The sequence below is a fragment of the Xenopus laevis genome, chromosome 3L, assembly GCF_017654675.1.
Source record: "Xenopus laevis strain J_2021 chromosome 3L, Xenopus_laevis_v10.1, whole genome shotgun sequence".
Taxonomy (NCBI): Eukaryota; Metazoa; Chordata; class Amphibia; order Anura; family Pipidae; genus Xenopus; species Xenopus laevis.
In genome coordinates this window covers 37,847,530-37,873,949 of record NC_054375.1, presented here as the reverse complement: position 1 = coordinate 37,873,949, position 26,420 = coordinate 37,847,530, and the positions used below count along the sequence as shown (strand labels likewise).

At 36.2% G+C, this 26,420-nt stretch overlaps 1 protein-coding gene across 1 annotated transcript in view; it reads right to left on the bottom strand.

Moving 5' to 3' along the window:
• Positions 1–26,420, bottom strand: part of adamts2.L (ADAM metallopeptidase with thrombospondin type 1 motif 2 L homeolog) — a 112,232-nt gene that overhangs the window by 32,006 nt on the left and 53,806 nt on the right. Inside the window, exons 5-13 of the mRNA XM_041586144.1 lie at positions 25,856–25,939; positions 23,695–23,851; positions 22,331–22,436; positions 20,736–20,879; positions 19,626–19,758; positions 17,366–17,479; positions 9,633–9,778; positions 8,369–8,544; positions 3,177–3,310 (exon numbers count right to left, since the gene is read on the bottom strand). Of these exons, the coding sequence (XP_041442078.1) occupies positions 3,177–3,310; positions 8,369–8,544; positions 9,633–9,778; positions 17,366–17,479; positions 19,626–19,758; positions 20,736–20,879; positions 22,331–22,436; positions 23,695–23,851; positions 25,856–25,939 (1,194 nt within the window). The remainder of the gene's footprint in view (positions 1–3,176; positions 3,311–8,368; positions 8,545–9,632; positions 9,779–17,365; positions 17,480–19,625; positions 19,759–20,735; positions 20,880–22,330; positions 22,437–23,694; positions 23,852–25,855; positions 25,940–26,420) is intronic.

Here is a 26,420-nt window from a genome sequence, read left to right as displayed (position 1 = left end):
CAAATTCGAAGTCGTAGTATCCTATTCGATGGTCGAAGTATCCAAAAAATTATTTTGAATTTTTTTACTTCGAAAATTCCCTCCAATTCACTTCGACCCTTGATAAATCTGCCCCTTAGTATGTTATAGAACGGCCAATTCTAATCAACTTTTCAATTGGTTTTCATTATTTATTTTTTAAAGTTTTATAATTATTTGCCTCATTGCAGCTTTCAAATCGGCGTCACTGACTCCCTTCTAAAAAAACAAATGCTCTGTAAGGCGACAAATGTATTGCTACTTTTTATTACTGATCCCTCTATTCAGACTCTCTCCTATTCATGTCTCTTATTCAAATCAGTGCATTGTTGCTATGGTAATGTGGACCCTAGTTACCAGATTGATTGAGTTGCAAATTGAAGCGCTGCTGAATAAAAAGCTAAATAACTCAAAAACCACAAGTAATAAAAAAAAATGAAAACCAACTGCAAATTGTCTCAGAATATCACTCTCTATATCAATAGTTATCTCAAAGGTGAACAACCCCTTTAAAGGCAGGGGGAGTATTTTATTGAGGAGGGAACTGGGCCTATAGAATTGGTGGGATAACAGAGATAGAGGAAGATAAAATTGAGTGGTAAATAGAGAACGTACAGATGTTTGAACAATAAAGTGTAAGAAAAACATTGGCACAAATTAAAGTGAGTAGTTACAGTGCTGTTACATACTGTATTAGAACAGCCCTGCAGAATCTGTTGGCACTTCATTAATACATGGTAATTAAGGTTGACACTTGTCAGGAGTCTCGGCCAATCAGCAATTACATCACAAACATCAAACCCACCATGTCACCGGTCTGCCCCATTGCCCGGACTGTGCGACAACAAAAGGTGGCAACCCTAGTGGTATTAAAAGTACTTATTCTAAAAAAAGGTGGATCCTATTATGTATAATATATATACCAACTTTATTACAGGGGTGGTATAAAAGTACTTGTATTGTTTTGTTCATAACTTAGGTTCTATTTGGTATTTCCTGCAATATGTCTGCCCCCGTATCTTGTTATTTTAACAATGTACAGTATCAGAGGGTTGGGTGCAATTCTTATTCTCTGACCATTTCTTTATCTGCGCTGCTGAAATTCTACCTGCCTCTGCCTTTTCCTCTTTATTGACATTCAGAATTTTCATGTTCCTACGCTGTCTGACCTTATGCTGACCTTGAATGTTAAATTACAACTCTGCTTTCTCCATCCAGTTTCCCCATCTGTTCTGATTTTGGCACCCTGGCCAGCACTTGTGGGAGCTGCGGGATACTTGTGAATCTAAAACCTGTAAGTGAGGGCCAAGCCACAAGTATAAGAGGTATAAAAGAAAGCTAAGATCGTTATCCTAGTTATTGGTCACATGACTAGATAAAGTAAATATACAGCCTTAGAAATTATTTTCATCTGAAATCAAAAAAATGTGCTGCTAGATAAATCTTATTGATAAAAGATGCCTTGAATTATTTATGTAATAGCAATAAATCTGCCTATGGTGCATCAGCATCAAATATAGTAAAACCTCAATTTTACATCCCCTGATTCCCTGCCGTCTTCTTGCATTTTACATAATTTTTTTGTGATCCACCAATATACTGTATATAATGCATAATCTACCTGTTTTTACATTTTTTAGAATTTACACCATTTTTTTTCTGCTCCCCTGAAACGTGTAAAATGGAGGTTCTTTTGCATGTCCTATTTATGTGAATACAGGTATGAAACCTGTTATCCAGAATGCACCATAATCTGGTTTACCCGATTAACAGATCTTTACGTATTTTGGATCTTCATATCTTAAGCCTACTAGAAAATCATGTAAGCATTAAATAAACCCAATAGGTTGGTTTTGCTTACAATAAGGATTAATTATATCTTAGTTTGGATCAAGTACAAGCTACTGTTTTATTATTACAGAAAAAAAGGAAATAATTTTAAAACATTTTGATTATTTGGGTAAAATAAAGTCTATGGGAGATGGGCTTTCTGTAATTTGAAGCTTTCTAGATAATGGGTTTCTGGAGAAAGGATCCCATACCTGTATATATATTTTTGTAATTATGTATTTTCCCATGACAGTATCCCTTTAAGAGCAAAAAAGACAATTTGCTAGTGAAAAAGCTCAGCACTAGCCAGAGTTTGGTTCTCCAGGTTATACCTGGTGAATTGATAAGATGAAGCTACATCCTCCACAATATTATGTCAGTGACATCATATTCTGTATAAAAAAAAATACTGACGTGTTCATTTTTTTTAACCTTTTAAAGCTCATGCCACATTTGTTTTAGGGTGAACTAATGTCTAGTACAATGCAGGATCTATTCTGTCTTTATTTTGCTTCCTTGGGCATTTTTAATAGTAAGTGGCCATTTCCAGCAATTTTACCAGCACGCACTAATATAGACATAGACATATATATATATATATATAGACATATATATATATATATATATATATATATATATATATATATATATATATATATATAGATATATATATATATATATATATAACCTATATGTTACTGCCATATTTAAATTGACGTAAGCATAAGTATGTTAACTAAGTTTCGCTAAGAAGAAAGTAATGTTAGGAAAATTTGCTTAGAAATGTCTGTGCGCTGACAAAACTTTGCCAGAGTTCATCTGCCCAGATGAAACTTTGCATTTTGATAAATACGCATAATCGCTGAAAATTAACATCTGACGAAGTGTGGTGGAGCCTTCTGAGCCGAACATTCGCCTCGGAATTTGCCCCATAAAATCAGACAATTATTATAAAGGAACTGCAGATGGAGACATGCAATTTGCTCCTTATAAGCACCAAGAACTGTTAGTGACGTGTAATAGCAAGATCAGCACTTTTCCAGCTGTCAGCCCCAAACTGAATCTGTGTGAAGGGAAGTGTCCCGTGACTGGCATCTCTATAGTTATGGGCAGTGATGATGAGTGACAAAAAGCCATATCAAATGCAAAAACAATAGAGAGGGGTAAATACGTAAAAATGTAATAGACAATAGGAAATTGTGAGCCAATAAATCACAACAAAGCACCTTATATCTTGTCCAGATGTGATGTGCTATATCAATGCCACAAAACAGCAGGCTTAGGATTATAAAAATTGATCCTTGATTTAAACCAACTGAACCACTTACCAGACATTCACCACGAGCGCAAATGTTATAAGAATCTTTGTATGAGCAGCGTGTTCCGTCGTGCGTTAATCTCTTCATATATACAACATCACCGTTTTCTTTTGATTGGCAGTAAAGATGGCATCTTTCTTTTTCTGGAAAACAGCACAGTTCATATATTTATTACAAATATGGGCATGTTATAGAGGTTACAAATAATATTTTCATTCAAAATGAATCGTTTTGAGGGCTTGAGCACTGTGTTTCAGCTAATGATGCCCCGAATCCACAATTCTGGCATTCAGCCAAATCTTGAAAGATTTGACCGAATCCTGAACAATAATTGCATATTCAAATCAGGGCAAGGAAAGGTCAAAGAGAACTCTGTGGTTAACAAATGTTTAACTTCCTTGTTTGTTTGATTAAGGGGGTTCTTTATTAAAACTCGTTTTTTTCTGGTCTGGCTTTTTGGGGCAAAAACTCGAATTTATACCCTGATGCTGCAAAAATCCCTAAATACCAAAAAACACCATCTGAAACCTGTATTAGTCAATAGCAGATGTCCTTATCCCAATTTGAAGATATCGTGACTTGCTTTGGGTTTAGCCTGATAATCCGAAAAATTCTGGGTTTTCCGCAATTCGGGAGAAAAGTCTGAAAAAAATCATATGATTCAGGTTTTCACTCGATTTTTATATGGTTATTTTTAATGGTAAAGAAGGCAAAATCGTGGATGGGAGTTTCGTCAAGCTTTTTTTTATTAAAACAATTAGATAAAGTCGGATTTTAATAAATAACCCCCTTAAAAGTCACATGCTTTTTTTGATTCTGTTCCGCCAGGTACTTGCTATCTTGCCCTAATCCCGAATCGAATCCTGGATTCAGTGCATCCCTAAAAAAAAGAGGATTGTAGTTTAGGTAGCTGTTGTATTTCTTAAAAATGCTTTGTAACAACCATCAAAAATTATGTTTTCTATGGTGCTGCATTGTTTAAGTGTATCATTATATATGAACGCAAGATGGCAGTATTTTTTCAGAGCTATAAGGAGTTACAGGCAACATGCAAGAGCTCAGGAGCCTCAGATGTGAACCCTGACTACCCAAAAGGGCCGCACATGTTGATAGCACAATACACTACTTTTTTAGTAAATGAAAGCTAGAGAGACAATTTTTTATTTGGTTTTAGCACCAGCAACTAACCTTGGAGTGTGACCCCAGATAGTAAACCTGTATCAGAGTTATAGCTCTACTTAAAAGCCATGGCAGAAATGTGCTTCTTGTGTAGGGCTTACGACATATTATGCATGCTAATTCATATAACCCATGAGAACAGCAATTAAATATATTGGACTGATGTCATTTGAATTCTAAATGCCTTTATAGATCAATATCCCATGGAAAACATAGCTGCACTGCATATTCTACATACCAGTGTTTAGTAAAGAAGAACAATGGCCCTCTACTCCTATAAATCTATATCTCTTTTAATACAGCTCAAAACTTGCTGTGCCTTCTGGCTGCTGACTGGCATTGCTTGCTACAGCAAATTTTCTTTTTCACAAATGCCCCCAGGCCCTTCTCTATCAAGGATTTGCTTTAGTCCCATTAATCCATACATGGATTGCACATTTTTTAATTTCCAGGTGCGTAACCTTCCATTTATTATTTATAAGCATTATATCTCATCTGCTACTTAGCCACCCAGATAAACTTAATTAGCCTGCACCGTTTTGTGCCCTCTGCAACCACAGGTATGTTGCTTACAGCATCAAGTACTTAAAAACAAATTAAATAAAAGTGAACAAAAACAAAATAGAAACCCTACTGCAAGCTCTTTGGGCAGGGCCCTCTTTTTTTCTTGGACAGGTTATTGGCTGCTTTGTACTTAAATCTGTATGTTTAATGTATATACCCACTTAATGTACATTGCTGCTGAATGTTAGCTCTTTATAAATATGTAAAGATAATAATACCAATAATAATAATACCAAAAACATTAAAAAACTTTCAAATAACTTTTGGCCTATAATTGCCAGGTGGGCATTATAATCTCTTTTTAAATAATGGAATTACATTAGGTTTGTTCCAGTTCATAGGTACAGGTATAGGACCTGTTATCCAGAATGCTTGGGACCTGGGGTTTCTGGATAACATATCTTTCTTTAATTTGGATCTTCATACCTTAAGTCTACTAGAAAATCATGTATTGAATAAACCCAATAGGCTGGTTTTGCTTCCAATAATGTGCTGTTATTACAGAGAAAAAGGAAATAATTTCTAAAAATGTGGATTATTTGGATAAAATGGAGTCTATGGGAGATGACCTTTCCATAATTCGGAGTTTTCTGCATAATGGATTTATTATTTTAAGTTATTCATAACTTTCCCTAAATATTTAAATATGTACAGGTATTGGACCTTTTATCCGGAATGCTTGAGGAATGCTTGAGGACCCGGGGTAACAGATAACGGATCTTTCTGTAATTTGGATCAGCATACCTTAAGTCTACTAGAATATCATGTAAACAATAAATAAACCCATTAGGCTGGTTTTGTCTCCAATAAGAAAAAGGAAATCATTTTTAAAAATTGGATTTTTTTGTATAAAATGAAGTCTATGGGCGATGGACTTCCTGTAATTTGTAGATTTCTAGATAACAGGTTTCTGGATAACAGATCCTATACCTGTACCAGAGACTCAAAATAAGATCTTTGTAAGGGGCCCACTGTTCTGAGATCAGATGTGTGCTTGACTTGCTTATGGCTACTAGCTAAATCAATGGGTTAAGCCCCTAATGCAAGTTTTGAGGAGCACAGTTTTTTGGTAAAACATGGTTGGGATGCTGGATTAAGTGGGAATAAATAATAAAGGAATATACATTCATATTAATATGTATTTTTATGGGGATAGTCATTATTAATTCATTTCTCGCATTTCCCTCAAGGCAACAGAAGTCAGAAGTTGATCTTCTATATCAGTATGCCAGTCAGGCACTCACAGCATGCATGATCCTATGTCATCCTTTTAAGCAGGTAAGAACAGAGTTTTCATACTGTTCCCATAGGTGCTATATATATATATATATATATATATATATATATATATATATATATATATCCATCACAGTTTTCTATTTCTTCAAAAAGTATGAATAAATTACATTTTCTATGCTGCAATCCAGCTGGTTAACAGTTTTCTTTTTGCATCATTTGAAATCCTGGCAGGGAAGGAGGGACTAAACACTGATGTTACAAATTGTAACAACTACTCCACAGCTTACAGACGGCATGCAGGAACTACATTACCCACAATGCATTGCACTATGATGTGCTGTTCCTTATTGAAATCACTTGTGCAGGGAATTGTGGGGTTTGGAGGATGCAGGCTGAGGACAGATGGCTGTTGATACAAAGTAAGAGTAGTCAGCCAGCTCAGCAAAGTAGTCAGACAGATCAGCAGGAGAGCAGGGGACTAAGCTCAGGGAGCTGTTCCAAACCATTTAAAATCAGGAAAAGTCTGCATATTTTTAAATTAATGTATATTGCAAAGTTGCTTTAAATTATGTTTACTTTACAAAAAGCTCAAGTTATGTTTGTCAGGACAAAAGTCCATCTGTTTTTTTTGTTCTTTTTGATGTAAAAAAATGATTCGTTGCTGTGTCTATAATGTCCTTCAATAAACTTGTAAAGAGTAATCATATCTCCTACCAAATGCTTTTCTACAGAAAAAGCAACCCCAACCTTGATAGAAGGTGGCAGTGGTATTCTAAGACAACAGATAATGTGCATATAACTTTTATTTTTTTGTTTCCAGTGTGGAATTTCAAATGTATAGTTTGATACGGTGCCAGATTTTTTCCTCCAATAAGAACATCAACCCGAAGACAGAAAACAGGTTTAATTCACTGAAGTGTGTCTGACTAGGGTTGCCACCTGCCTGACCTGGACAGCCTGGGCTTCTCAGGTCAAAACTGCATGCCAGGTTTTTCAAATTAGGAAAACCAGACAATATTTTCCAAAACTGACGTGGTGATTGGGCATCAAAAATCAATAAATTATCTAAAAACAGGAACCAAGTCATATTCCATGTTCAATCCATTTGGTGACAGACTATCCAGTTTCCAAATCCACCAGGCTTCTCTATAAAGTAATTGTTTTGAACGGTCACCACCCCTTCTCATCCTTTGGACTGCCTCTACTATCTGAAATTTTAGCTGATGTACAGCATGTCCATTCTGCAAAGTGCCGTGCCACTGGTTGTGGCTAATGGCTGATTTATGTTCCCTAATCCTATCTCTGGTCATACGTGATGTCTGTCTGACATATACCAAGCCACATGGGCATTTAATTACATAGACTACAAACTTAGTTGTACATGAAAACTGGCCAGAGATAGGAATAGGGACCCCATTTCTTGGATGGTATATCACTTCACCTTTTTGGACATTATTGCAACAGTTGCACATGCAACACGGGAAAGTTCCCTTTTTCGCTGGGCGTAGCACCGATTGTTTACTCTTTATTTCTAAACCAACATCCGCTTTCATCAGCATAGATCCAATGGTCCGTGCTTTTTTAAAGGACATAACTGGTGGATTTTGGAAACTGGGTATTCTAAGTTTGTTTGTAGGATACTCCAATGTTTTTTAAGTATTTTTCAAATTTGGTCACTTAGGGGCACATTTACTAAGCTCGAGTGAAGGATTAGAATAAAAAAACTTCGAATTTCAATGTTTTTTTTGGGTACTTTGACCATCGAATAGGCTACTTCGACCTTCAACTACGATTCGAAATAAAAATCGTTCGACTATTCGAAGTCAAAGTACTGTCTCTTTAAAAAAAACTTCGACTACCTACTTCGCCATTTTAAACCTACCGAGCTACAATGTTAGCGTATGGGGACCTTCCCCATAAGTTTGCTAAGCTTTTTCTGATCGAAGGAAAATCCTTCGATCGATGGATTAAAATCCTTCGAATCGTTCGATTCCAATGAATTAATCGTTTCCTTAGATCGTTCGATATTCGAAGGATTTTACTTCGAGGGTCGAATATCGAGGGTTAATTAACCCTCGATATTCGACCCTTAGTAAATGTGCCCCTTAATGTATTATAAATCGACACAAAAGGAATCCTGGAAGTCTCTTGTTTTACAGACTTAGTTAACTGCGATTTCCAGAACAAAATCTGCTTTTTTCCATAGTAAGTTAGTTTACCATCAGGATGCTCGAATGGAAGCCAGGTATGTTTAGAATCTTCATGTTCAAAGTACGGATCCCACTGTTTACATTGCTCTTCCCGGAAGTCGTCAAAAGCTGTTTTGCAATCTTCTGTGTTGCACAGCTGAAAATCGTAGATGGGGCCACTACAGGAACGACCACCATTAGCTGGACTGAAATGAAATACCATAGAATGAATTAACCACATGGCACATATCTAAAAACAACAGTAAGCTGCCAAACTCTGATATTACTTTAAATCAAGCTTTGTCAGATTAAATGTTCCCCAGTCGTGCAGATAAAAATGACATACTGTACCTTCCCTTAAAAACCATCCAAATTTTAGAACAGCCATATACCCTTTCAGGTCTGCAAATCAGGGATGCCCCTTTTATATACACATTATAAAAGGGGCATCTTTTATAACTAGGTAAACATTGACAATAACCAGGACTCTATAGCAAAATGGATCAGATTGATCAGTTTGCAGACAAGTCTGCTGCTTGTCTGCCCAACACAAACTTATATTATATATATTGTTTTTGGTCCTGGAACCTCATTAACAACTATATAAGGATATCAGAATTCTCAGAGCTGTGAATATATAAAAGTACAAGGCCCCAGCCTGAGTGGTTTCATTCAGGGCACAGGAGTTTGCCAAATTACTTGTAAAGGTGGCCATACACTGAGAGATCCGCTCGTTTGGCGATGTCGCCAAATGAGCGGATCTCTCCCCGATATGCCCAACTTGAGGTGGGCAATATCGGACTGATCCGATCGTGGGCCCTAGGGCCCAATGATCGGATCCTAACGAATAGCAATGGGCGGTCGGATCGCGGGACTGCATCAATGAATAGATGCGGCCGCGATCCGACGGGATTTTTCGTCCCATCCGATCGAGATCTGGCCGACTTTCGGCCAGATCTCGATTGGTGAAGCCCGTCGGGGGGCCCCATACACGGGCCAATAAGCTGCCGACACGGTCTGTTGGCAGCTTTTATCGGCTCGTGTATGGCCACCTTAAGACAAACATTTTAAGGAGTCAATTCATACAATGAACTATGAAAGGAAGCTGCATAAATAGTTGGGGTTCTACAAGTATTATTTTGGGGATGAACTTGCATTTCTAATGAATAAATTAGAAAAACTGATATTGTGGTGCAATAGAATACTCGATAAATGTAAAAAACAGAAGAAAGAGATGCAGGAGCAAACCAATCACCAAACCAGGCTAAAAACAAATGGTCAAAAGATTTCTTACTGTGGATTGTCACAACTCCGGGTTCTGTATTTTACTCCTGTGCCACAGCTACGAGAGCAAGAGCCAAATTTGCTCCACTGCCCCCAGTTTCCATCTTGCCGGAGGAGATCTGGAGTGAGCAAGATGCAATGTCCTTTGAAGCAGTGCTTTAAACAAAAACATATTCTTCCGTTAGCTTTGACTCATAAATACATTTTCATACTCCTATATAATACATGCAGTACTTGACTGGAAAGACAATGCACATAAGTGGATGTTTTGTATGTACACAACAGGTACATTTTTTAAATATTTATTCAAAATATCCAATGTATGGTTGTATGATTACTTACTGTATTAATTCAGATATAGCTGAAAATGACATATCCTTTGCTGTCTATATTATACAATGAAATGCCTGTTACAGACAGTTCACGGTTAAGTGGTGACAATATTTGTTGATGTGAAATAAGGCTGTTTTTGCCTTAGGCCCTGCTGCCAACACAAACTAAGGGCTTTCTGTATAAGGGATTTAAACTGGTCACTGTAAAATACTCCCAGATGGGGAAAGCAATGCTCTGTATGCAGCTAATATTGTAATATATTGTATTGTAAATTTGTTGTATTATAGGTACAGATGTGTATAATTAGCATAAATTTATTGATTATTTGGAGGGATTCTCCAAATCCAGGATAAGGTTTTGGATTTGGTCAGGATTCAGCCTTTTTCAGCAGGATTCCTTTGCCTTTGCCTAGGAATCCTTTGCCTGGCCGAATCTAATCCTAATTTACATATCTAAATAAGGAGCAAGAAGGGAAATCACAGAACAAGTAAAAAATTTTTTTTCCACATTTTCCTTCCTGTCCCTAATTGACATATACAAATTAGGGTTTGGATTTGGTTCAGTATTCGGCTGAATCTTTCATGAAGGATTTGGCCGAATCCCAAATAGTGGATTTGGCGCATCCTTATTTATTAGTAACCACACAGTATTACGTGGGGGAACTTAAAGGGGTGTTCACCTTTAAGTTAACATTAAGTATGTTATAAAATGACCTATTCTAAGCAACTTTTCATTTGGTCTTCATTATTTGTTTTTTATAGTTTTTGAATTATTTGCCACCTTCTTCTAAATCGTGTCTATTTTCAAATGCCGGGTTACTGACCCCATCTTAAAAACAGATGTTCTGTAAGGCTACAAATGTATTGTTATTGATAAATGTTATTACTTGTCTTTCTATTCAGCCCCTCTCCTATTCATATTCCAGTCTATCATTCAAATCAATGCCTTAGCAACAAGACTGCTGAAAAGTGCAAACTGGAGAGCTGCTGAATAAAAAGCTAAGAAACCCAAAAAACACAAATAATAAAAAATAAAAACCAATTGCACATTGTCTTAGAATATCATTCTCTACATCATTTTAAAAGTTAACTCAAAGGTGAACACTCCTTTAACAGATAAAGTGCAAATATACTAGTGTGGAGGAGGTAAGCAGTGAGCACATTTTGGGGCAAAGAGCGCATAAATAGGGAAAATGATAAGAGCTGGATATCCTGGGTAGGAAAGACATTCATTATTGGTGCCCATATTGGGTATATTACAGATTACTAAACTATACAGGCACACAGCATACAAAACAAAAGTGTAAAAACAGAATAAATCCAGTATTAGGGTTACTATAATAATGCTGTTAAATCAGTGTATTATTATTCGAATTGCATCATCACACATCATTTCCCTGTACAGGCTTTAACTGATTAACCTTAGCAACAGTTTGACTAAACTAATAATAAATAGGTACTGTACATGGTTAAAATAGATAGAAATATATAAAACAGATACAAATATAAGAGATACGAACAACTGTAGACACCAATGCTCAATGCAGGGATTCATTTAAGATGAATCTGTATAAATTGTAATCTAATTGTATAATGGTAAACCTGTATAAATCTCAAAGTGCATAAAACTCTTGCACTGAGCTGCCAACTACTACTCACAGACGGGTAGAAACTACAATATGCATATGTACAGCATATATGTATAATAGATATATATACATGTTTTTAATAAATGTACTAATCTCTTTAGCATATAAATTATATTGGGCTCAAATGTACCCTAAAATTAATTATTTTCTGTCTGTTTGGAAATGATCATTTCATTTATTTCTTCCCCTCTTTCTTTCTCCAAAGCTCTCTCTCTACATTTTCTATTCTGTTGTTTCTTGGTGATGTCATTTTGTAATACAAGTATGGGACCGGTTATCCAGAATGCTCAGGACCTGGGGTTTTCTGGCTAATGGATCTTTCCATAATTTGGATCTTCATACCTTAAAGGGCAGATTTATTAAGGTTCGATTGGTAAATTTGAATTTTCAAAATTTTTTTGTGTCAAAACTCACAAATTCGAATTAAAAGCACCAACTCGAATGTAAATTTGAATGTTAGATATATCACACCTTGACCGTTGAAACAATTCTAATTAGAATATTCGCCACTTAAAACATGTTAAATTCATTTACAAATCAATGGCTGGTCTGTTGTCCCATTTGAAGATTTTAATAGTCTCAGATTTTTCTTAAATCGGAACTATTGCGAAAATGTTTTTTTTTTATATAAGCTTCCTCATACTGAAGTAAGACGTTTTCTAAATATAATCAATTAAACATTCTGCATTGTTTCTGAAATAATCAAGTCTACCTTCACTATTCCTTTCTCAGCATCTGTTTCTCTTCATTCTGTCTTCATTCAGCAGCTGGGTGTCAGATATTCATTGACAGTTAGATCCAATATATCTTATGGAGGCTCCCTTTCCTAGCAGATGTATTAGAGCTCACTCAAATTACTGATTCCAAGACAAAAAAATCTAACAAAATAACTGATTTTTGCACAAATTCTGTATGTAGAGAGACATGATGGGGCCAATTCATCAACTTCGAGTGAAGGATTCGAAGTAAAAAAACTTTGAATTTCGAAGTGTTTTTTTGGCTACTTCGACCTAGAATGGGCTACTTCGACCTTCGACTACGACTTCGAATCGAATGATTCGAACTAAAAATCGTTCAACTATTCGACCATTCGATAGTCAAAGTACTGTCTCTTTAAGAAAAAGCTTCGGCCAGTTCTGTGAAAATAGAATAAATAAAAGAAATGAGATTCAGAGGCTAGTGTTAAAAGAAATCCGTTTATGTACAAAAATATTGCTTGGCCCTTCTGGATCCAATATATTTGTGTTGCAGTTACAATAATTTGCATGGTGTATATTAGCAGTGTTTCATAAAAACCTTGATTTGTTTATTTTGGATTAATTGATGGCAAGCTCAGGGCAAAGGTACTACATCCACTGCTTTCTGCCTCCTCTGTGCCTTGTCATTATTGTGTGGTGAGTGTGTGTGTGTATATAGTATATGTGTGGGGAGTTTGTGTGTATAGTACGGTATGTGTGTGTGTGTGTGTGTGATTAGGCTTATACACGAGTCAATAAGTTTTCCCAGGTTTTTTTGGTAAAATTAGGTACCTCGGCTTATACTCGGGTCGGCTTATACTCGAGTATATACGGTATGTTCAAATTTGTTAGAGTAGAAAATAATTCACATAAATTCGAAATTCGACCTTTGATAAATCTGCCCCTAAGTCTACCAGAAAATCATGCAATAAACCAGGCTAGCTTTGATCTGTGTTGTGCGGTTCTAGGCAAACTTTTGGGTACCTGTGCCTAAAATTCATGGAAGGAGTACTTAATTGTGCACTGCAAAAATTGCATTGTATGCAAAAGGCTGGTTTTGCTTCCAATAAGGATTAATTATATCTCAGCTGTGATCAAGTACAAGGGGCAGTTTTATTATTACTAGGGATGCACCAAATGCACTATTTTGGATTCGGCGGGACCCCCAAATCCTTTGTGAAAGATTTGGCCGAATACTGGACCGAATCCTAATTTGCATATGCAAATTAGGGGTGGGAAGGGGAAAACATTCTTTACTTCCTTGTTTTGTGACTAAAAGTCACACAATTTCCCTCCTAATTTGCATATGCAAATTAGGATTCTGATTCGGTTCGGCCAGGCAGAAGGAATCGGCCAAATCCGAATCCTGCTGAAAAAGGCCGAATCCTGGCTGAATCCCGAACCGAATCCTGGATTCAGTACATCCCTAATTATTACAGAGAAAAAATAAATAATTTTAAAAAATTTGGATTATTTTGATAAAAACGAGTGTATGGGAGAAGGCCTTTCTGTAATTTGCAGCTTTCTGCGTAACGGGTTTCCAGATAATGGATCCCATACCTGTATTAAACTATTCAGACATTGCATTCATATAACAAAGTTTTGTCTCTGTACCCAAGAACATACAGGAGATTAAGATGGTATAAAACACACAATTGACAAATAAAAAGAAAAAAGAAAAAGAAAAACAAGACAATTACATCCTAGAAAATGGGAGCCGCTATCGTGTCTGATCTCCAAGGATTTCAGTTACAAGACATGTACCTTCACTAGGTTTTAAAAGATTCCATTCAGGCTTATTATTGAGGTATTGAAGCTTGGTTACCATGAACATGACTTATGGGATGGCAAGGGCCATGTTACCATGACTACCAATCGCCTAGCTGTCATATTTTGTGGATCTATAAAACTGAGGAGCGCCCGTGATTGCTTTGACTTGAAAAAGATCTCATTAGAGACGGAAATGTTTATCATACGGTAAATCTTTTGCATTGATTTGCTACTGAACTTAGCTTCTTGCAGGATTGTCCTGTATGCTGCACCTTGCATTATTTCTTTAATTGTAACAAGATGCCTTATCCCCACTAATGAAAAGCAGCACCACAACATGATGCTATCAACAAGTGTTCTACATAACACTGGCCTGTAGTAAAGGGTGGAACATAAAGCCATTTTTCAGAGAGAGCCATGTGGCACCAAAAAGATAAGAAACTGACTCTCTGCAATGAGGATAGACTTATGCTGATGGGTGAGATCTACTCTAATGGGTGAGATCTAGGTTGACATCACTGCTTGAGGAGTATCAAGGACATATACCTCAGTGATTTATTTGGGGGGTTATTTATCCAATTTCCGATTTAATCTCAATATTTTCTGTTACAAACTCCAATCAAATCCGCTCAGGTTTTTTACGCTTATTTATTATTACATTTTCCCTAAAATGTGGTTTGTGGGGAAAAAAAATCGAATTTCACGATTTTTTCAGATTTTTCACCCGAAAAATCTTATTTCTTACGCTTTTTTTTTTCAGGGTATTGCAAGAAACCCAGCACACATAAACAAATCATTGGGACTTCTCCCATTGACTTATATGCAAGCTCGACAGGTCTGAGATGCCGGATTTTCTGGGTCAGACTTTTCCATCCTCAGGGTTTAATAAATTCCGATGTGATTTTTTAAAAGTCCGATTTTGTAACATAAATCACAAATGTTTGGGGATTTTTGCATTCGGAGTTTAGTAAATGACCCCCCTAGTGTCCAATTAATTTTGTATTTTCTGCTTATTATGGACACTATTTAAACATTGGTCCTTTACGGCCTAAAAGGGGAACTACGGTTTAGTTTAGTATAAACTTCATCATACTGAAATTATCTAAAATTAATTAATCTAATAATTTATCAGGTTACTCTTCACTAACCCTCCCTTAGCATCTGTCCGTCTTCATTCTTCACGCAGGAATTGAAGTCAGATTTTGATTGACAGCTAGGTCTAAGAGAGCCTATGGGGATGCCCCTTTTACCCAGAAGATGTATTTGAGCTCACTCTTTCAGAATAACCAATTCTATAAAAAAAGTAATAGCGCTAATACAACTGCTTTGAAAGGGAGCCCTCCAAAAGATATATTAGCTCTAAGGGGCAGATTTATCAAAGGTCGAAGTTCGAAGTAAAAAAAACTTCGAACTTCAAATTCAAAAAGACCAATCGAATGGTGGTCGAAGTTTTTTTGGGTCGAAGTGGTTCGATTCAACTCTGACCTTCAATCTCCCAAAGTCCCCCAATTGCCTCCATACAGGTTCTAGGAGCTCCCCCATAGGCTAAAACAGCACTTCGGCAGCTTTTACGTGGCGAATGGTTGAAGTTTTAAAGAGACAGTACTTCAAAAAAATTCAACCTTCGAATTTCAACGTTTTTTTTCAACTTTGAATCGAAGTTGGACTATTTGATGGCCGAAGTACCCAAAAAATGTTTCGCATTTGAATATGATGATGCTTATATTCATTTTTGAGATAGTTCCCCTTTAAATTAGGACTGTTATGTAATTGTATATATTGCATTACTTCACCCATTAAAGGTCACCGCACTGTATTATTAAAGGAGTGTACTTTCTACACGTTATTTACACTTGATGAAGGCTGTACGACCGAAACCAGCTGTATCCTGACACAACAAGTAACTGTTGGAACACTGAAAGACTGCATGCATTGTTATTTGTTCCTCAGCCCTAGCTAAAGTGAAGTTTACAAGTTAATGGAACCCATTAAAATTCTGAGTCTCTGCTGCCTGAGACATGACATGCCTATGTGATATAATTAAAAACTTATTTTGTTTTGATGTGCTGCCTATTCCACTGCTCCATTAAATTCTTGAGGAATAAATTCTCTCCATGTTTGAAACTAGCAGCTCTATCTATCTTAAAGGGATACTGTCATGGGAAAAAACATTTTTTTCAAAATGAATCAGTTAATAGTGCTGCTCCAGCAGAATTCTGCACTGAAATCCATTTCTTAAAAGAGCAAACAGATTTTTTTATATTCAATTTTGAAATCTGACATGGGGCTAGACATATTGTCAATTTCCCAGCTGCCCCAAGTCATGTGACTTGTGCTCTGATAAACTTCAATCACTCTTTACTGCTGTACTGCAAGTTGGAGTGATATCACCCCCCCTCCCTTCTCCCCCCCCCCAAAGTTCCCAAACAATGGGAAGGTAACCAGATAACAGCTCCCTAACACAAGATAACAGCTGCCTGGTAGATCTAAGAACAACACTCAATAGTAAAAACCCATGTCCCACTGAGACACATTCAGTTACATTGAGAAGGAAAAACAGCAGCCTGCCAGAAAGCATTTCTCTCCTAAAGTGTAGGCACAAGTCACATGACCAGGGGCAGCTGGGAAATTGACAAAATGTCTAGCCCCATGTCAAATTTCATAATTGAATATAAAAAAATCTGTTTGCTCTTTTGAGAAATGGATTTCAGTGCAGAATTCTGCTGGAGCAGCACTATTAACTGAATCATTTTAATTTTTTTTTCCCATGACAGTATCCCTTTAAGCAGAAGCAGAGCATCTTTCTTTCATTAATATGAAATGGAACCTAACAAATTTCCCAAATTATATTTGTTTCCTTATATTGAAAAAAAAGCTTTACCCATAAAGATGTACTTGGTTTAAGTCTACATATATAATAAATAATGGATTCGCACTGGAAGTAGTAGTGTACAATATACAATATTCCTCCTTTCAACAAAGAAGAGTGTTGGACTTTCATCCAAGAAGATAATCCACCACACGTTCAGCAGGTTCAAGTATTGTTGTAGATGTACAACCAGTGAAGTTAATTAATCGTTTACTCCCAAACCATTTGGAAATGATATATAACTCAAGCATGAAGATGGAGTTTTGACAACATAGTTTTATGCAAGGAAGAGTGGCCACAAAGTTAAAAAATTATAGAAGATTATGCATGTAATTTAATTGCATTTAAACTGCTTAATTTATTTATTTATTTTTTGTTGGTCATACCTTTCCATGAGAACAGATTGTTCCATTCAGAGGAGGGCCTTTTTTTGTTTTACAGGAGTAAGGGTTATCAGAATGACTACACCGAAGCTCCTCGCAGGGGTCGAGTGTTGGTAACTGTAAAACATGATAGGTTGCAAACATATTTACTCCTATGAGAAGATATAAAAAGTGAAGTAACTATTTCACATGATTGTAAAGTATTTGTTGGAAAATTTCAGAAAACGTTTTAACAGGAAGCAAAATCAACCAGTCTTGTTTTACCATCTCTTTTGATGACACACAGTTCAGCAAACGACAATAATAAAAAGTTTCAGATGAAAACCTGCTACCTTTACAGTTGTACTGGTAACACATTGTAGGAAGGCATTGGGTTGAGCACAGTGAGATTATCTATAACGTACATTCTGTTTATGTAATGCATCATTGTCAATAAAATCTATTCAGAAAGCACCAAACAGTGAGATATCAAGTTCAGATGTTGATCTCAAGGGCAAGACTTTCTAATTAGGATGCAGCTGGAAAAAAGAGGTTTCATGGCTCCTAAATAAATTGACTCTAATATGTTTGCATGCTGTAATTAACTTAAATTGAAAAATAACCTGGATTAGGGTTGATGAGAATGATGAAGAATAATAATAATAATAGAAAATAAATAAGAGATGATCACTGCTTTGTGTGCAGAGGTTTTACTTGCCCATTAAGCATGCAGTTAAATGTTTTATCCTTACCCATAAATAAAAAATGAAAGGGTTTTGTGTGCATTTATTATAATGTGCCTTTACCCTGCCTTGTTTAAAACTGTGTGTTTGCTTGGGAAACAATACAGCAGTACAGGTATAGGATCCCTTATCCGGAAATCCGATATCCAGAAAGCTCCGAATTACGGAATGGCTGTCTCCCATAGACTTCATTTTATCAATAATCAAAATTTTTAAAAATGATTTCCCTTTTCTCTGTAATAATAAAACAGTAGCTTGTACTTGATCCCAACTAAGATATAATTATTCCTTATTGAAGCAAAACCAGCCTATTGGGTTTATTTAATGTTTAAATTGATTTCTAGTAGACTTAAGGCATGAAGACCCACATTACGGAAAGATCCGTTATCCGGAAAACCCCAGGTCCCGAGCATTCTGGATAACAGGTCCCATACCTGTATAATGCTGTGCAGACATGAGGGTAACCATTCAAGTTGAAATAGTGCTATGGCACATATGTATACTAACAGATTAGTTGTGTACAATACAATGGTTTTAGTTCTTACACAGTAACCTATACAGGGGTAACATTTTATGCATTGCTTCCTGATGTAACAACCTCTTTCAAGTAAAAAAAAAAAAAGTTACCGATAAAGGAATATTGGGAATTTTTGCTTGGAACATATTTGTACTTGGTGAGAGAACTAGCTGAAGGTTAGATTACAAAGACTAGTGGTAAATACGACATTTTCTATTTAATTGACAATTATTTATAAAACTCTAACATATTCTGTAGCACTGTTCTATAAGTGGCTATATACAATAAATAACAGGTTTACATACAAAAATAACCAAGTTGTTGGTGGAGTACCATAGTGCTCTGTCCTTGGCAGGGGTAGATTAATGCACAGGCTTTCCTAGGCGATAGCCTAAGGTTCCAGTGTGGTCAGGGCCCTTCTAGCTTTTTTAAATTCTTCCAAAAGATTTAATATTTATTTTTATTTGCGCTGGGTCAGGGTGCATCTGGACTGGAAGAAGATAGAAGCCAAGAAAGTTTTGTATGTGCCCCCAAATGTGTGCAGATCCAGGCACATGTTCACCTGAGTTGTTTACACCGAGTCAGGTTCGGTGACGTCACTGACGAGTGCCAAACCCAACACGACGTTGATAATGTAAAATATTATATGGGTGAGGGGCATCACTGACCCCGTAGCTCATTTTCTATGTGGCTACATTTTCATTGTGCATCTTTCTGTAATTGCCCTGTTTTATTCTCAGTCCATTCTGACTTTCAAGAACAAAAAAATGTAACAATTCAAAACCCACAAACCATCATGATAAAAATGATTTTTTAGGTGAACAAGCCCTTTAATAACATTACATTATAAATAAGTGATGCAATCATTTCTCTATTAACCGTATAACTGGGAAAATACAAACAGTGGCATAAAAAACAACATCAAGCCACTATATTATATATATTTATATTATACATGGGATTTCAACCTGCATCCTTACAGAGAACATTAAGAAACTGTAAATAGAATAGGTTGAATACTTACCGCTGTACACATCATATAGTCCAAACCAAAATCAAATCTGCACTGATCATTCATAGAGTAATGAATCCCTGGTAGTTGAGGTAGAGAAGGCCAATTGTGATCAAAAGGATCATTTCTGAGACAATCGTATGTACTGTGTAAATGAAAAAAAAAGTTATTCTTTTACGGATCTTAAATGCTGCAATACTGTTGTTTAGTATTACTATATAATACACAAAAGCCATCAATATCTTGTAAATTATATCCTTATAAACGGTGAGTTCTGATGTCATCAGTTATAAACGGTGAGTTCTGATGTCATTTCAGTCACATGACTCATTAAAATTTGTGTATTATAATAAATAAAGTACCCCCAGTTGCAAAATATGAGGATATTAGAAGTTACCTCGGAGTTCCATGACCTGTATAAAAACACTCGGCCTTCAGCCTTGTGTTTTTATATAGTCATGAAACTCCTCTGTAACTTATAATATCCTTATATTTTACAAGAGGGGGTACTTTATTCACTATATAATATCACTGCACTCCCCACATTCCCCCTCTCTCTTCACCATTTCATTGTGTAGCCAGTGCATGGGGATGGACATCAGGTCCCCCATTCTGGTACATAAACAAGATGTTGAGATGATGCAAGGCTTGAATTAATAACAGTGTCCACAAAATGGCGCCTGCCTGCTTGCTATAATTATGAGTTCCCAGACAGAAGGAAACAAGATTCAAATAAATTATAAAGTGTAAATAAAGTTTATTTTGAGAGGTCCCCTTTAAAGAGTCTTGTCATATTTCAATTTGAATTTTCAATTCAGTCAGGTACTGATGTTTATCCTTGCATTTGATGTGTATAGGATGGGTCAATGCCTTCTCTCACCACATATTGGGCTTCACTTATCAGCACTGGGCATACTGGCTCCTAGGCAATACCCCTGGCAACCAATTAAATGTTTTCTTTAATTGTTCTACTTGCAACTTGTTGAAAAAAAGCTATTTTTGTCTGGTTGCCATGTGGTCCTGCCACAGGTACAAATTTGCCCAGTGTTGGTAAGTTAACCTCACTGACATTTGTGAGTACCCTGCATTGTAAATCTTGATGAATTAACCAAAGATACTCACTTTAAGTAACGCCTGAGCTCTTGCTGGCTACACCGAGACCAATGAAAGCGATGAAATGCTGCTTGTACCAGTGGGGCCATTATGCTTCCCTGTAGTACCTCATCTCCACAATGATTTCCTTGGCCATCATGTTCCATACCTAACCTACAATATGCATATACAAAAGAATGAACATTTCTAAAATCAAAGCAGTATAAAGAAAAGCTTCATAGGGTGCATTTATATCTATAAATCAGTGTTACCTACTTTAAGCTGTTTCTAGATCCATGCAGACTAAGGACGGATATGGGATCCATTATCCGGAAACATGTTATCCAAAAACCTTTGAATTAAGGATAAGCCAACTGCCATAGACCCCATTATAATCAAATAAATAAAACTTTTTAAAATGATTTCCTTTTTCTTTGTTATAAGTAAACAGTGCCTTGTAGTTGATCCCAACTAAGATATCATAAATCCTTATTAGATGCAAAACGATCATACTGGGTTTATTTAATATTTAAATTAATTTTAAGTAGAATTATTTTGTGGAGATCCATTCGGTAAAACAGGTCCCATATCTGTACTGTTAAATTTTAAGTTATTTGAGCTGGACTCTACGGCTGTGCTTGTATAATAATGGTGGGAGAGAATGTGATCATGTAACAAAACTGAGCATATTTTCCCCTTTATATCACAGCTTTGTGAGTCCTCCCAATCCCAAGTGACATAAGTAATATTTTTTTCTTTTTTTAAAGCCAATTAATCATAATATCTGTCATTTTCCGCTGGCCATCGGACATAGTGATCATTGAATTAAGAAATGATTAGTTTACGTTTTAATGCATTTTCTAAAGATGCTGCCATAAGGAAGTCAATATTAATCATGAAAAGGATTGCCTACTAAAGGGGCATATTTGTTCTCCTTTAACCCATTAAGTACCTAGTACATTTGGGAGATTAAATGATAATTGTAAGATTTTAGGTGATTTTCAGAAAGCAGAAGAAACAATTAAGCTGAGTTTAGCTTTGTCATTTTAAGTAGAAAGGAAGAAAGAAGCCCACTTGCTTGTTTTCGCTACAGAAAGCATATTTCTTAACTTTCCCTTCACAGCTGCTTTAGGGAAACACAGAAATTTTGGGGGGGGGGGGAAAGAAATTCAAATTTTGAAAATGCAAAAATATATATTTAAGTCTTGAAAACAGACAAAACAAATTATTAGAATACGCAAGAGCAGAGCCCTGTGCATATCTAAGCTTGATAGACAAGGATAAGCATAGGAGTCCTAACAACATTAAAGAAGTGTTTTTATTGCATGCTTTGTACACAAATACAAGAGTCCTCTGCACTCAACCCACTATAAATATATTTAAGACATTGAGACATTTTTACTAAAAAATGCCTTACCCTTATACTGTATTGCAATATATTTAAGCTGGCCAACTACCTCAAAGTCATCCCATATCTTGCTCTTGTATTTGTCTATATGTATTTTGTTGCTACCCCGCCTAATGGTTTTAAAAATTAGTGGTGAGCACAACTTTCCCTTGTTTGTTAAGCTTTGTACACACGCCAACCACATGTAATGAAAACACACCAGCATCTTATTACTTACACGTGACCAGTCTCATGAGCTATTACAAAAGCTGAAGAAAATCCATCTACGTGATTAAGTGTGCAGCTTCGTACAGAGTGGCACATTCCTGTAATTGGAGCATAACCTAAATATAAAAATACATACAGAGAAACATGTCAACTTTTCTATGGAAGATCAAAGGTTTATACTATTGCACTCACAAAAGATTGCAGCATGCCCATTTTAATATCCCCTGGTATATATCTGGTAATATCCATCTGGAAGGGGGGGGAGACCCTAAAAAGAGAAGCAGACAAACCAGTATGCAAGTTTCAGGGAACAGGACCTCTGGTAGAGAAAGATGTTCACTTGACCACTGTACAACCTCCCTCCAAAATTTTTCTATACAGGATCGGCCCATATTACATGTATTAAGAAGTCTTCCTTTTAAAGGTGACACAGAGGTCTACTTTGATATATTTTACTCTTTTGTGCCTTATATGTTTCTATCTTGTATTGTTTACTTGCAGTTACATTAGATGGCTTCGAGAAAGAGTTGGACACCTTTTCAGAAAGTGAAGATCCAGGATCTAAATACAACAAAAGGAAGCCTATAAAAAATAAAAAGCTAATGCAGGTTCCTTCCTAGAACAGAACCAGAACAGTTTGATAGGCTGCTGTTTCCGCTCTATTTAAAACTGTCACCAGAATGATGACTTACACACAAGTACCCTAGGACACATTCCTTCACAACAGGTACAGCGATGTGCACAGCAGCTAACTGGGCAGATAACTAAAAAGGGTAGGTTGGAAGAAAATATGTTGTATTAAAATAAGAACTATAACAAAAAGAAGCGTGTAGACACTCAGTTCTTTATCTTGTCACCCTGGTCGACACAATGGGTGATATAACTGCTTTTCACTCTGTGAACATTGTACACCCTAAGGCTAAGCCTTTGCCTTTACAAAACCACTTGAGCATAGAAAAAACTTCATGTACTGAATGGAAAATTTCCCTCTGCTGTTGCTATTAGTGGCTGACGAGGAGCATGGGATGGGAAGAAGGAATTGCTTTATTCTGGATGATGTGGACCTGGGTGAGGATTGAGATAAGTGACCCAGCACTGAGGAGATCTACATGCATAGTATATCCCTCTTGGTAAAGTGGTGAGACTGGTCCCTTTATCAGGGTTTGCCCAGCAGTAGAGTTAGTATCCATCTATTCATGGAAAAGACTACATACCCCAGCTTTGTGCAATAATTGTGGATTATGCAAAATAATGATGTTATTTAATGATGTTTAAGGAATTCAAATCTACATTATATACACTTTTTGACAAGCGATGTGGAATGAGCACACTTAAGGATTCTATAAAGATTTCTGTACACAGTCAGCCCCATACCTTGCATGCCTGATGGACCAAATTCTTGCCTTGTGAGAAATATGGCATGGTCATGATTTTCAGCATGTCCAGCCTCTGGTTTCCGCAGCCGATATGCCCACCGACAGACATTCTCTAAACTCTGAGAAGGATTCCCAACCTTAATTAAGGTGGCAGACTATGAGAAAGCATAAGCCATATTTAGAGTGTCCCTTTTGCAAAATAATCCATACAAGGTACACACTTAAAATAATTTAAATAAATAAATATTATAAAAAGCACAGACAGTGTCTGCCATTGTGCTAAATTACTTCAAATCGTTGCGATTTGGCCATATATTTAATCAATGTAACAAATAGTGCTATTTTAATTACTGTTTAGAACAGTGCCTCTCAGTTTTTGGTTGATCAGTCGGTGCTTGTTTACATCCATGTCTCTGTCTGTACCCTGGGTGTATTTAGGAACCTATTTTACAACAGACATTGATTCTTTGGTTATTCGTGAAAATTGTTGGTCTCAGGATCAAAAATCAGATGTCTTCTTTCCAAAGGCAGTACTAAATTAAATAGCCAGTAATAGAAAAAACTAAATAACTTCATATATATTTCCATATAAAGCACTCCTATTGCAATAGTTTTGTGTTTTTGATGCTATTTACAATAAAGGCAGCAGTGAAGGATACCATGCAGTATATTTCAGGATCCACCCTTCAAAGGAGATAACTAATAGTCTATTGAAAATACAATGAGTTTAATAATTAGATGGTGATAAACCACAAAATATAAGCAATGGCTCTATAAACACTTACAGGAAAATGTTCCCAATACTAAACAAGAGCGCACTTGCCATAATGAATTTGTCAGAATGTGTATTCTCAAAAACTGTTATGTCCATATTAAACTTATGTGCAGTGAGGGGCTTTATAACTGTATTTTGCAGCAGCCAAAGTGCTTCAAATACTTCAGGAAAAATATGTAAAAACCGGGAAACTGGTTCTTGAAATTTTCTTGTAAATAAGGCAAAACATGCAAAAAACAGACTTGAAATGAGGGAAAAGTAACATTCAGAGGGGATAAACATGGTTTTAAGCAAAATGCCCCAATATTATGATATAAAAAGCAGGAAACCCAACTTAAAATCTGGGAAATACTTCTATTGAAAATTTGAAATGCATTAGAACTTGAAAAACTGTAAAAAAAAAAAAAAAAAGTAGAATCCGGGAAAACTTAAAAAAATAAGGGAACGTGACTGTATTTTTATTCTAGGGTCTCTATACGCAACACATATTTGCTTTTAGCTCATTCATTAGACATGAGGCATTCCAAATAAGCTGTAGTCTTGAATTTGTTATAAAAATATGTTTTAGATATATTTCTAGTATAGTATAAAAAAATATGTAAGTTTATAGGTCAGTTTAGTGTCATATTTGTCACAGAAGTGTAATTGTAATGTAATTGCTTCCTGTTCTCTGGGTCGAATGTTAAAATCCACCGAAAATGTTCAATGTATATTGGAAAGTTGCTCAGAATTTACTTTTTTTTCCTTTATGCAGAAAAGTACCACTTTTTTCAGTTAAAGCAAACTGAAAATTTGTAGAGCTTACAGTCCCTTTGAGAGCCCTTTATAGGGTTGCCACTATTTTCAGTTGGTAAAACTTGACCTTGAAATTAGGGGATAGAAGGTGTAAATGGGCAGGTAGTTTACATAAAGGGACTATACTATCAGGGGATGGGTCAGTAAAGTAGCAGGGATTGGTGCATTCTGAGAGTTCCGGGTAGTAGATTTGGACCTATAAACTTACATCGTTTTTTACAACCAAGAATTGTCAGGAATGCTCCGATACAGAGCACTCCGCATCCAAGATGGTGGCGCCCAGCACCACTCACTGACATCATCGCGCTGGGCGCCTGACATCAGAAATAAGAGAGCACCAGGGTCACGGGTTCAATGCAAGATTATAAGAATTGCTGTTGGTATTCCTGGTTGCTCCTAAATTAATTTTAATTGGATTCCTGGATTTTTGACCTTGCCTGTACCTCTGACTTTGATCCTTGCTGCCTGCCTATTGAACCACTGCCTGGATTTTGACTACGATTTCTCCTGATCCTTTTTGGTTACCAAGAACTTGGACTTGACTCCGTTATAAACAATGCAAAAAACATCAAAAAGAAAATGAACTTACTTCTGCATGACTAAGCATGATGATCCGTACAAGCACAACGTTAATATGGGCACCCAAAGATTCGTCGTGGTAGATTTCATTAACCTAGAAATTACATTGACATATAAATGAACTCGGCAGGTTTAAGGTGGTGAATATTTAAATTAGGACTGTTTCCATGGTCAAAGTGTGATAAATCTCACATTCAAATTTACATGCAAATATGGAGGATTAAAATTACATTTGATTAATTAAATTAAATTTGAATGTGTAAATTCGGACACTTGGGGGCACATTTACTATTGGTCGAATATCGAGGGTTAATTAAACCTCGATATTCGAACCTCGAAATATAATCCTTCGACTTCGAATATCGAAGTCGAAGGATTTACCGCAATTCGTTTGATTAAATCCTTCGAATCGAACGATTCGAAGCATTTTAATCCATCGATCGAACGATTTTCCTTTGATCACAAATTGCCTAGAAAGCCTATGGGGACCTTCCCCATAGGGAAATGTTGCCAAAACATTAAGAGGCACATTTATCAAGGGTCGAATTTCGATGAATCCGAAAACTCTAATCAAA